The sequence below is a fragment of the Oncorhynchus keta genome, chromosome 4 (assembly GCF_023373465.1).
Source record: "Oncorhynchus keta strain PuntledgeMale-10-30-2019 chromosome 4, Oket_V2, whole genome shotgun sequence".
Lineage (NCBI taxonomy): Eukaryota > Metazoa > Chordata > Actinopteri > Salmoniformes > Salmonidae > Oncorhynchus > Oncorhynchus keta.
The window spans coordinates 5,652,826-5,665,325 of record NC_068424.1 but is presented as its reverse complement, the minus strand read 5'-3'; the positions used below and the strand labels follow the sequence as shown (position 1 = coordinate 5,665,325).

Here is a 12,500-nt window from a genome sequence, read left to right as displayed (position 1 = left end):
AGACAGACAGATTAGAGAGGTGGGCAGAGAGACAGACAGATTAGAGAGGCGGGCAGAGAGACAGATACAGGTTGGTCTGAATGACTCTCTAAACAGCTCTCCTTGCCTGCAGAGAGACAGACAGGTTAGAGAGGCGGGCAGAGAGACAGACAGATTAGAGAGGCGGGCAGAGAGACAGACAGATTAGAGAGGTGGGCAGAGAGACAGACAGATTAGAGAGGCGGGCAGAGAGACAGACAGATTAGAGAGGCGGGCAGAGAGACAGACAGATTAGAGAGGCGGGCAGAGAGACAGACAGGTTAGAGAGGCGGGCAGAGAGACAGACAGGTTAGAGAGGCGGGCAGAGAGACAGACAGGTTAGAGAGGCGGGCAGAGAGACAGACAGGTTAGAGAGGCGGGCAGAGAGACAGACAGGTTAGAGAGGCGGGCAGAGAGACAGACAGATTAGAGAGGCGGGCAGAGAGACAGACAGATTAGAGAGGCGGGCAGAGAGACAGACAGATTAGAGAGGCGGGCAGAGAGACAGACAGGTTAGAGAGGCGGGCAGAGAGACAGACAGGTTAGAGAGGCGGGCAGAGAGACAGACAGGTTAGAGAGGCGGGCAGAGAGACAGACAGGTTAGAGAGGCGGGCAGAGAGACAGACAGGTTAGAGAGGCGGGCAGAGAGACAGACAGGTTAGAGAGGCGGGCAGAGAAACAGATACAGGTTGGTCTGAATGACTCTCTCAAAACAGCTCTCCTTGCCTGCAGAGAGACAGACAGGTTAGAGAGGTGGGCAGAGAGACAGACAGATTAGAGAGGCGGGCAGAGAGACAGACAGATTAGAGAGGCGGGCAGAGAGACAGACAGATTAGAGAGGCGGGCAGAGAGACAGACAGATTAGAGAGGTGGGCAGAGAGACAGACAGATTAGAGAGGCGGGCAGAGAGACAGACAGATTAGAGAGGCGGGCAGAGAGACAGACAGATTAGAGAGGCGGGCAGAGAGACAGACAGATTAGAGAGGTGGGCAGAGAGACAGACAGATTAGAGAGGCGGGCAGAGAGACAGACAGGTTAGAGAGGCGGGCAGAGAGACAGACAGGTTAGAGAGGCGGGCAGAGAGACAGACAGATTAGAGAGGCGGGCAGAGAGACAGACAGGTTAGAGAGGCGGGCAGAGAAACAGATACAGGTTGGTCTGAATGACTCTCTCAAAACAGTTCTCCTTGCCTGCAGATAGATACAGACAGTTTGCCACACAAACAGGTTGGGTTTAAAGATAGAAATGAGATTGGTACTTTTCAGACTGTGCAGAGAAAATGTGCCAAACCAGCTCACAAGGGAAACATTGTATTTCCTAACATTTAAATGTACAGTGTTGCAAAAAAAGTATTTAGTCAGCCACCAATGGTGCAAGTTCTCCCACTTAAAAAGATGAGAGAGGCTTGTAATTTTCCTCGTAGGTACACTTCAACGATGACAGACGAAATGAGAAGAAAACAATCCAGAAAATCACATTGTAGGATTTTTAATGAATGTATTTGCAAATTAGGGTGGAAAATAAGTATTTGGTAACCTACAAACAAGCAAGATTTCTGGCTCTCACAGACCTGTAACTTCTTCTTAAAGAGGCTCCTCCGTCCTCCACTCGTTACCTGTTTGAACTTGTTATCGGTATAAAAGACACCTGTCCACAACCTCAAACAGTCACACTACAAACTCCACTATGGCCAAGACCGAAGAGCTGTCAAAGGACACCAGAAACAAAATTATAGTAGTGTATCATAGTGTCTCTATGATGACAATTACAGGCCTCTCTCATCTTTTTAAGTGGGAGAACTTGCACAATTGGTGGCTGACTAAATACTTTTTTGCCCCACTGTATTTATATAGCACTCTGTATTTATGTAACTTTTATTTAACCAATTAAGAACTAATTCTTATTTACAATTTGCATGGCGCAGATTTTGGACCTAAATTGCGGTCTACCTGGCGGTGTCAGGTCTCCTAGTGGTTAGAGGAGACAGGTAGTCTAGTGGTTAGAGGAGACAGGTAGTCTAGTGGTTAGAGGAGACAGGTAGTCTAGTGGTTAGAGGAGACAGGTAGTCTAGTGGTTAGAGGAGACAGGTAGTCTAGTGGTTAGAGGAGACAGGTAGTCTAGTGGTTAGAGGAGACAGGTAGTCTAGTGGTTAGAGGAGACAGGTAGTCTAGTGGTTAGAGGAGACAGGTAGTCTAGTGGTTAGAGGAGACAGGTAGTCTAGTGGTTAGAGGAGGCAGGTAGTCTAGTGGTTAGAGGAGACAGGTAGTCTAGTGGTTAGAGGAGACAGGTAGTCTAGTGGTTAGAGGAGACAGGTAGTCTAGTGGTTAGAGGAGACAGGTAGTCTAGTGGTTAGAGGAGGCAGGTAGTCTAGTGGTTAGAGGAGGCAGGTAGTCTAGTGGTTAGAGGTGGCAGGTCTCCTAATGGTTAGAGGAGACAGGTAGTCTAGTGGTTAGAGGAGACAGGTAGTCTAGTGGTTAGAGGAGACAGGTAGTCTAGTGGTTAGAGGAGGTAGGTAGTCTAGTGGTTAGAGGAGACAGGTAGTCTAGTGGTTAGAGGAGACAGGTAGCCTAGTGGTTAGAGGAGACAGGTAGTCTAGTGGTTAGAGGAGACAGGTAGTCTAGTGGTTAGAGGAGGCAGGTAGTCTAGTGGTTAGGGAGGCAGGTAGTCTAGTGGTTAGAGGAGACAGGTAGTCTAGTGGTTAGAGGAGACAGGTAGCCTAGTGGTTAGAGGAGACAGGTAGTCTAGTGGTTAGAGGAGGCAGGTAGTCTAGTAGTTAGAGGAGACAGGTAGTCTCGTGGTTAGAGGAGACAGGTAGTCTAGTGGTTAGAGGAGGCAGGTAGTCTAGTGGTTAGAGGAGGCAGGTAGTCTAGTGGTTAGAGGAGGCAGGTAGTCTAGTGGTTAGAGGAGACAGGTAGTCTAGTGGTTAGAGGAGACAGGTAGTCTAGTGGTTAGAGGAGGCAGGTAGTCTAGTGGTTAGAGGTGGCAGGTCTCCTAATGGTTAGAGGAGACAGGTAGTCTAGTGGTTAGAGGAGACAGGTAGTCTAGTGGTTAGAGGAGACAGGTAGTCTAGTGGTTAGAGGAGACAGGTAGTCTAGTGGTTAGAGGAGACAGGTAGTCTAGTGGTTAGAGGAGACAGGTAGTCTAGTGGTTAGACGAGACAGGTAGTCTAGTGGTTAGAGGAGACAGGTAGTCTAGTGGTTAGAGGAGACAGGTAGTCTAGTGGTTAGAGGAGGCAGGTAGTCTAGTGGTTAGAGGAGACAGGTAGTCTAGTGGTTAGAGGAGACAGGTAGTCTAGTGGTTAGAGGAGACAGGTAGTCTAGTGGTTAGAGGAGACAGGTAGCCTAGTGGTTAGAGGAGGCAGGTAGTCTAGTGGTTAGAGGAGACAGGTAGTCTAGTGGTTAGAGGAGGCAGGTAGTCTAGTGGTTAGAGGAGGCAGGTAGTCTAGTGGTTAGAGGAGACAGGTAGTCTAGTGGTTAGAGGAGGCAGGTAGTCTAGTGGTTAGAGGAGACAGGTAGTCTAGTGGTTAGAGGAGACAGGTAGTCTAGTGGTTAGATGAGACAGGTAGTCTAGTAGTTAGAGGAGACAGGTAGTCTAGTGGTTAGAGGAGACAGGTAGTCTAGTGGTTAGAGGAGACAGGTAGTCTAGTGGTTAGAGGAGACAGGTAGTCTAGTGGTTAGAGGAGACAGGTAGTCTAGTGGTTAGAGGAGACAGGTAGTCTAGTGGTTAGAGGAGACAGGTAGTCTAGTGGTTAGAGGAGGCAGGTAGTCTAGTAGTTAGAGGAGACAGGTAGTCTAGTGGTTAGAGGAGACAGGTAGTCTAGTGGTTAGAGGAGGCAGGTAGTCTAGTAGTTAGAGGAGACAGGTAGTCTAGTGGTTAGAGGAGACAGGTAGCCTAGTGGTTAGAGGAGACAGGTAGCCTAGTGGTTAGAGGAGGCAGGTAGTCTAGTGGTTAGAGGAGACAGGTAGCCTAGTGGTTAGAGGAGACAGGTAGTCTAGTAGTTAGAGGAGACAGGTAGTCTAGTGGTTAGAGGAGACAGGTAGCCTAGTGGTTAGAGGAGACAGGTAGCCTAGTGGTTAGAGGAGGCAGGTAGTCTAGTGGTTAGAGGAGACAGGTAGTCTAGTGGTTAGAGGAGGCAGGTAGTCTCGTGGTTAGAGGAGACAGGTAGTCTAGTGGTTAGAGGAGACAGGTAGTCTAGTGGTTAGAGGAGACAGGTAGTCTAGTGGTTAGAGGAGACAGGTAGTCTAGTGGTTAGAGGAGGCAGGTAGTCTAGTAGTTAGAGGAGACAGGTAGTCTAGTGGTTAGAGGAGACAGGTAGTCTAGTGGTTAGAGGAGACAGGTAGTCTAGTGGTTAGAGGAGACAGGTAGTCTAGTGGTTAGAGGAGGCAGGTAGTCTAGTAGTTAGAGGAGACAGGTAGTCTAGTGGTTAGAGGAGACAGGTAGTCTAGTGGTTAGAGGAGGCAGGTAGTCTAGTAGTTAGAGGAGACAGGTAGTCTAGTGGTTAGAGGAGACAGGTAGCCTAGTGGTTAGAGGAGACAGGTAGCCTAGTGGTTAGAGGAGGCAGGTAGTCTAGTGGTTAGAGGAGACAGGTAGCCTAGTGGTTAGAGGAGACAGGTAGTCTAGTAGTTAGAGGAGACAGGTAGTCTAGTGGTTAGAGGAGACAGGTAGCCTAGTGGTTAGAGGAGACAGGTAGCCTAGTGGTTAGAGGAGGCAGGTAGTCTAGTGGTTAGAGGAGACAGGTAGTCTAGTGGTTAGAGGAGGCAGGTAGTCTCGTGGTTAGAGGAGACAGGTAGTCTAGTGGTTAGAGGAGACAGGTAGTCTAGTGGTTAGAGGAGACAGGTAGTCTAGTGGTTAGAGGAGACAGGTAGTCTAGTGTTTAGAGGAGACAGGTAGCCTAGTGGTTAGAGGAGACAGGTAGTCTAGTGGTTAGAGGAGACAGGTAGCCTAGTGGTTAGAGGAGACAGGTAGTCTAGTGGTTAGAGGAGACAGGTAGCCTAGTGGTTAGAGGAGACAGGTAGTCTAGTGGTTAGAGGAGACAGGTAGCCTAGTGGTTAGAGGAGACAGGTAGTCTAGTGGTTAGAGGAGGCAGGTAGTCTAGTAGTTAGAGGAGACAGGTAGTCTAGTGGTTAGAGGAGACAGGTAGTCTAGTGGTTAGAGGAGGCAGGTAGTCTAGTAGTTAGAGGAGACAGGTAGTCTAGTGGTTAGAGGAGACAGGTAGCCTAGTGGTTAGAGGAGACAGGTAGCCTAGTGGTTAGAGGAGGCAGGTAGTCTAGTGGTTAGAGGAGACAGGTAGCCTAGTGGTTAGAGGAGACAGGTAGTCTAGTAGTTAGAGGAGACAGGTAGTCTAGTGGTTAGAGGAGACAGGTAGCCTAGTGGTTAGAGGAGACAGGTAGCCTAGTGGTTAGAGGAGGCAGGTAGTCTAGTGGTTAGAGGAGACAGGTAGTCTAGTGGTTAGAGGAGGCAGGTAGTCTCGTGGTTAGAGGAGACAGGTAGTCTAGTGGTTAGAGGAGGCAGGTAGTCTAGTGGTTAGAGGAGACAGGTAGTCTAGTGGTTAGAGGAGACAGGTAGTCTAGTGGTTAGAGGAGACAGGTAGTCTAGTGGTTAGAGGAGACAGGTAGTCTAGTGGTTAGAGGAGACAGGTAGTCTAGTGGTTAGAGGAGGCAGTTAGTCTAGTGGTTAAAGGAGACAGGTAGTCTAGTGGTTAGAGGAGACAGGTAGTCTAGTGGTTAGAGGAGACAGGTAGTCTAGTGGTTAGAGGAGACAGGTAGTCTAGTGGTTAGAGGAGACAGGTAGTCTAGTGGTTAGAGGAGGCAGGTAGTCTAGTGGTTAGAGGAGACAGGTAGTCTAGTGGTTAGAGGAGACAGGTAGTCTAGTGGTTAGAGGAGGCAGGTAGTCTAGTGGTTAGAGGAGACAGGTAGTCTAGTGGTTAGAGGAGGCAGGTAGCCTAGTGGTTAGAGGAGACAGGTAGTCTAGTGGTTAGAGGAGACAGGTAGTCTAGTGGTTAGAGGAGACAGGTAGTCTAGTGGTTAGAGGAGGCAGGTAGCCTAGTGGTTAGAGGAGACAGGTAGTCTAGTGGTTAGAGGAGACAGGTAGTCTAGTGGTTAGAGGAGGCAGGTAGTCTAGTGGTTAGAGGAGACAGGTAGCCTTGTGGTTAGAGGAGACAGGTAGTCTAGTGGTTAGAGGAGACAGGTAGCCTAGTGGTTAGAGGAGACAGGTAGTCTAGTGGTTAGAGGAGGCAGGTAGTCTAGTAGTTAGAGGAGACAGGTAGTCTAGTGGTTAGATGAGGTAGGTAGTCTAGTGGTTAGAGGAGACAGGTAGTCTAGTGGTTAGAGGAGACAGGTAGTCTAGTGGTTAGAGGAGACAGGTAGCCTAGTGGTTAGAGGAGGCAGGTAGTCTAGTAGTTAGAGGAGGCAGGTAGCCTAGTGGTTAAAGGAGACAGGTAGTCTAGTGGTTAGAGGAGGCAGGTAGTCTAGTGGTTAGAGGAGGCAGGTAGTCTAGTGGTTAGAGGAGGCAGGTAGTCTAGTGGTTAGAGGAGGCAGGTAGTCTAGTGGTTAGAGGAGACAGGTAGTCTAGTGGTTAGAGGAGGCAGGTAGTCTAGTGGTTAGAGGAGGCAGGTAGTCTAGTGGTTAGAGGAGGCAGGTAGTCTAGTGGTTAGAGGAGACAGGTAGTCTAGTGGTTAGAGGAGACAGGTAGTCTAGTAGTTAGAGGAGACAGGTAGTCTAGTGGTTAGAGGAGGCAGGTAGTCTAGTGGTTAGAGGAGGCAGGTAGTCTAGTGGTTAGAGGAGGCAGGTAGCCTAGTGGTTAGAGGAGGCAGGTAGCCTAGTGGTTAAAGGAGACAGGTAGTCTAGTGGTTAGAGCAGGTAGGTAGCCTAGTGGTTAGAGGAGACAGGTAGTCTAGTAGTTAGAGGAGGCAGGTAGTCTAGTGGTTAGAGGAGGCAGGTAGTCTAGTGGTTAGAGGAGGCAGGTAGCCTAGTGGTTAAAGGAGACAGGTAGTCTAGTGGTTAGAGCAGGCAGGTAGTCTAGTGGTTAGAGGAGGCAGGTAGTCTAGTGGTTAGAGGAGGCAGGTAGCCTAGTGGTTAGAGGAGGCAGGTAGCCTAGTTGTTAGAGGAGGCAGGTAGCCTAGTGGTTAAAGGAGACAGGTAGTCTAGTGGTTAGAGCAGGCAGGTAGTCTAGTGGTTAGAGGAGGCAGGTAGTCTAGTGGTTAGAGGAGGCAGGTAGCCTAGTGGTTAAAGGAGACAGGTAGTCTAGTGGTTAGAGCAGGCAGGTAGTCTAGTGGTTAGAGGAGGCAGGTAGTCTAGTGGTTAGAGGAGGCAGGTAGTCTAGTGGTTAGAGGAGACAGGTAGCCTAGTGGTTAGAGGAGACAGGTAGTCTAGTGGTTAGAGGAGGCAGGTAGTCTAGTGGTTAGAGGAGACAGGTAGTCTAGTGGTTAGAGGAGACAGGTAGTCTGGTGGTTAGAGGAGGCAGGTAGTCTAGTGGTTAGAGGAGACAGGTAGTCTAGTGGTTAGAGGAGACAGGTAGTCTAGTTGTTAGAGGAGGCAGGGTAGCCTAGTGGTTAGAGGGGTGGGCCAGTTAAACGAAAGGTTGCTAGATCGAATTGACAAGGTAAAAATCAGTCGTGCTGCCCACTGGTAGGAGGAGACAGGTAGCCTAGTAAACCCACCGTTCCCTGGTAGGAGGAGACAGGTAGCCTAGTTAACCCACCTTTCCCTGGTAGGAGGAGACAGGTAGCCTAGTTAACCCACCGTTCCCTGGTAGGAGGAGACAGGTAGCCTAGTTAACCCACCGTTCCCTGGTAGGAGGAGACAGGTAGCCTAGTTAACCCACCGTTCCCTGATAGGAGGAGACAGGTAGCCTAGTTAACCCACCGTTCCCTGGTAGGAGGAGACAGGTAGCCTAGTTAACCCACCGTTCCCTGGTAGGAGGAGACAGGTAGCCTAGTTAACCCACCGTTCCCTGGTAGGAGGAGACAGGTAGCCTAGTTAACCCACCGTTCCCTGGTAGGAGGAGACAGGTAGCCTAGTTAACCCACCGTTCCTTGGTAGGAGGAGACAGGTAGCCTAGTTAACCCACCGTTCCCTGGTAGGAGGAGACAGGTAGCCTAGTTAACCCACCATTCCCTGGTAGGAGGAGACAGGTAGCCTAGTTAACCCACGGTTCCCTGGTAGGAGGAGACAGGTAGCCTAGTTAACCCACCGTTCCCTGGTAGGAGGAGACAGGTAGCCTAGTTAACCCACCGTTCCTTGGTAGGAGGAGACAGGTAGCCTAGTTAACCCACCGTTCCCTGGTAGGAGGAGACAGGTAGCCTAGTTAACCCACCGTTCCCTGGTAGGAGGAGACAGGTAGCCTAGTTAACCCACCATTCCCTGGTAGGAGGAGACAGGTAGCCTAGTTAACCCACGGTTCCCTGGTAGGAGGAGACAGGTAGCCTAGTTAACCCACCGTTCCCTGGTAGGAGGAGACAGGTAGCCTAGTTAACCCACCGTTCCCTGGTAGGAGGAGACAGGTAGCCTAGTTAACCCACCGTTCCCTGGTAGGAGGAGACAGGTAGCCTAGTTAACCCACCGTTCCCTGGTAGGAGGAGACAGGTAGCCTAGTTAACCCACCGTTCCCTGGTAGGAGGAGACAGGTAGCCTAGTTAACCCACCGTTCCCTGGTAGGAGGAGACAGGTAGCCTAGTTAACCCACCGTTCCCTGGTAGGAGGAGACAGGTAGCCTAGTTAACCCACCGTTCCCTGGTAGGAGGAGACAGGTAGCCTAGTTAACCCACCGTTCCCTGGTAGGAGGAGACAGGTAGCCTAGTTAACCCACCGTTCCTTGGTAAGCCGTCATTGTAAGTAAGAACTGTTCTTAACTGACTTGCCTAGTTAAATAAATAAAAATAAATGTGTGTGTGCGTGTGTGTGCGCGCGCGCGTGTGTGCGTGTGTGTGTGCATGTGTGACTAGACTAGAGGAACCATAAAGCCTAACACACCACTCAGATGATCTCCACTGACTCTGTCTGAAATGGTGCAGGAATGAAGTAAAGGTGGATGTTTATTTTGCAATTGAAACACTGAAGGGGAGGGGGGAGGGGAGGGGGGAGGAAGGGGAGGAAGGAGGAGGAAGGGGGGCAGGGGGAGGAAGGAGGGGGCAGGGGAGGAATGAGGAGGAAGGGGAGGCAGGGGGAGGAAGGGTGGGGGCAGGGGGAGGAAGGAAGGGGGCAGGGGGAGGAATGAGGAGGAAGGGGGAGGCAGGGGGAGGAAGGGTGGGGGCAGGGGGAGGAAGGAGGGGGCAGGGGGAGGAATGAGGAGGAAGGGGGAGGAAGGGGGAAGGAAGGGGGCAGGGGAGGAAGGAGGAGGAAGGGGGAGGCAGGGGGAGGAAGGGGTAGGCAGGGGAGGCAGGAGGGGGCAGGAGGAGGCAGGGGAGGCAGGGGAAGGAGGGGGGTGTTGGGTGTGGAATGACATAAATGCTGTAAAGTGGTTTCATATGCAGGGCCCAAGAGAGAGAGACAGAGAGAGAGAGAGAAGGAGGAGGAGAGAGAGAGAGAGAGAGAGAGAGAGAGAGAGAGAGAGAGAGAGAGAGAGAGAGAGAGAGAGAGAGAGAGAGAGAAGAACAGAGAACGAGAGAGAGAGGGAGAGAGAGATAACAGAGAAGGAGAGAGAGAGGAAGAGAGAGAGAGAGAACAGAGAAGGAGAGAGAGAGGGAGAGAGAGAGAGAGAGAACAGAGAAGGAGAGAGAGGGGGAGAGAGAGGAGAACAGAGAAGGAGAGAGAGAGGGAGAGAGAGAAGAACAGAGAAGGAGAGAGAGAGGGAGAGAGAGAGAACAGAGAAGGAGAGAGAGAGGGAGAGAGAGAGAGAGAGAGAGAGAGAGAGAACAGAGAAGGAGAGAGAGGGGAAGAGAGAGAGAGAACAGAGAGGGAGAGAGAGAGAGAGAGAGAGAGAGAGAGAGAGAACAGAGAAGGAGAGAGAGGGGGAGAGAGAGAGAGAACAGAGAGGGAGAGAGAGAGGGAGAGAGAGAGAGAGAGAGAGAACAGAGAAGGAGAGAGAGGGGAAGGGAGAGCCGAGGCTCCAGGAAAATAATCCTGGTTGATTCAAGTTCTTCCTTCAGAGAGAGACATCACCCATCTCCAGTGTCCGTCCCCCTCTACGGCATGGACCAATCATCCGGTCCCTTCATCCGGTCCCAGACGAACAGACAGACAGACGGACGGACGGACGGACGGACGGACGGACGGACGGACGGACGGACGGACAGACAGACAGACAGACAGACAGACAGACAGAGACAGACAGACAGACAGACAGACAGACAGACAGACAGACAGACAGACAGACAGACAGACAGACAGACAGACAGACAGACAGACAAATATAGAAACAGACATAAAGGCAGACATCTTAACATTATAAAATATAAAGAACATATTTACCTATTTTGGTAGCACTGTAAATATTGTCAATAGGAAACACTATCCCCAGTCCGTACAGCAGGACTTTAGCCAGGGCTGGTATGAGCTGGGTGGTGGTCACCAGGATATTCACGCAGTTTGACCTGCAACACAGAGGACGAGAAGAGAGAGATGAGAGATGAGAGGAGGAAGAGAAGAGAGAGATGAGAGGAGGAAGAGAAGAGAGATGAGAGGAGGAAGAGAAGAGAGAGATGAGAGGAGGAAGAGAAGAGAGATGAGAGGAGGAAGAGAAGAGAGAGATGAGAGGAGGATGAGAAGAGAGATGAGATTTGAGAGGAGGAAGAGAAGAGAGATGAGAGGAGGAAGAGATGAGAGAGATGAGAGATGAGAGGAGGAAGAGAAGAGAGAGATGAGAGGAGGATGAGAAGAGAGAGATGAGAGGAGGATGAGAAGAGAGAGATGAGAGGAGGAAGAGAAGAGAGATGAGAGGAGGAAGAGAAGAGAGATGAGAGGAGGAAGAGAAGAGAGATGAGAGGAGGATGAGAAGAGAGATGAGAGGAGGAAGAGAAGAGAGATGAGAGGAGGAAGAGAAGAGAGATGAGAGGAGGATGAGAAGAGAGATGAGAGGAGGATGAGAAGAGAGATGAGAGGAGGAAGAGAAGGAGATGAGAGGAGGAAGAGAAGAGAGATGAGAGGAGGAAGAGAAGAGAGATGAGAGGAGGAAGAGAAGAGAGATGAGAGGAGGAAGAGAGAAGAGAAGAAGAGAGATGAGAGAGAGATGAGGAGGAAGAAGAGAGATGAGAGGAGGAAGAGAAGAGAGATGAGAGGAGGAAGAGAAGAGAGAGATGAGAGGAGGAAGAGAAGAGAGATGAGAGGAGGAAGAGAAGAGAGATGAGAGGAGGAAGAGAAGAGAGAGAGAGGAGGAAGAGAAGAGAGAGATGAGAGGAGGAAGAGAAAGAGAGATGAGAGGAGGAAGAGAAGAGAGATGAGAGGAGGAAGAGAAAGAGAGATGAGAGGAGGATGAGAAGAGAGAGATGAGAGGAGGAAGAGAAGAGAGATGAGAGGAGGAAGAGAAGAGAGAGATGAGAGGAGGAAGAGAAGAGAGAGATGAGAGGAGGAAGAGAAGAGAGATGAGAGGAGGAATAAAAGAGATGAGAGGAGGAAGAAGATAAAGATATATAGATGAGAGGGATTAAAGAGAAAGAGAGATGAGGAGGAAGAGAAGAGAGATGAGAGGAGGGATGAGAAGAGAGAGATGAGAGAGGAAAGATTAAAATATTTATGAGAGGAGGAAGAAAAGAGAGAGAAGAGAGGAGGAAGAGAAGAGAGATGAGAGGAGGAAAGAGAAGAAAGAGATGAGAGGAGGAAGAGAGAAGATATAGATTAAACATTTAGGAAACATAAAGATTGAGGAGGATGAGGAAGATAGAGATTCACATAAGGAGGGAGGAAGAGAAAGATTAGACATAAAATTTAGAAAACATAAAAGAGAAAACATATTTATAGAAAAGAGATAAAGAAGGAGGAAATATAAGATAGATTTAAGAGGAGGAGAGAAGAGATAGCTGAGAGGAGGAAGAAAAGAGAGAGATGAGATTAAGGACAGCGATTTAAAAGCGAGAAAAGAGAGATGATAGGAGGAAGAGAAAAGATAGAGCTGAGAGGAGGGAAAGATTAAGAAGCTATGAGGAAGGAGGAAGAGAAGAGAGATGAGAGGAGGAAGAGAAGAGAGCTGAGAGGAGGAAGAGAAGAGAGATGAGAGGAGGATGAGAAGAGAGAGCTGAGAGGAGGAAGAGAAGAGAGAGATGAGAGGAGGAAGAGAAGAGAGAGCTGAGAGGAGGAAGAGAAGAGAGAGATGAGAGGAGGAAGAGAAGAGAGATGAGAGGAGGACGACGAGAGAGATGAGGACGAGAAGAGAGAGATGAGGACGAGAAGAGAGAGATGAGGACGAGAAGAGAGAGATGAGGACAGAAGGATAATTACATCACTCTACAGCACCATGAGAGGGAGGACAAGATAAACGACCGACTGCACAAATTAAATTCCCATTTGTCAACTAGAACAGCAAGGAGCTGTCCAATGGGAAAGATGGATGGC

At 49.8% G+C, this 12,500-nt stretch overlaps 1 protein-coding gene and 2 long non-coding RNA genes across 17 annotated transcripts in view; 2 read left to right on the top strand and 1 right to left on the bottom strand.

Annotated features, from left to right (window-relative positions):
• Positions 1 to 12,500, bottom strand: part of eya1 (EYA transcriptional coactivator and phosphatase 1) — a 152,913-nt gene that overhangs the window by 9,511 nt on the left and 130,902 nt on the right. For all 15 annotated transcript variants that reach the window (XM_052498894.1, XM_052498923.1, XM_052498931.1 and 12 more), the window contains one exon: positions 10,425 to 10,546. In XM_052498894.1, coding sequence (XP_052354854.1) covers positions 10,425 to 10,546 — 122 coding nt within the window. The remainder of the gene's footprint in view (positions 1 to 10,424; positions 10,547 to 12,500) is intronic.
• On the top strand, positions 127 to 1,111 carry LOC127916641 (uncharacterized). The gene is made up of 3 exons (XR_008095414.1): positions 127 to 191; positions 308 to 414; positions 531 to 1,111. It is a non-coding gene; the product is annotated as an uncharacterized LOC127916641 (long non-coding RNA).
• Positions 2,244 to 8,575, top strand: LOC127916640 (uncharacterized). Its single transcript, XR_008095413.1, has 10 exons — positions 2,244 to 2,630; positions 2,705 to 2,997; positions 3,298 to 3,354; positions 3,905 to 4,329; positions 4,380 to 4,454; positions 4,680 to 5,329; positions 5,730 to 7,821; positions 7,863 to 8,026; positions 8,191 to 8,354; positions 8,437 to 8,575. It is a non-coding gene; the product is annotated as an uncharacterized LOC127916640 (long non-coding RNA).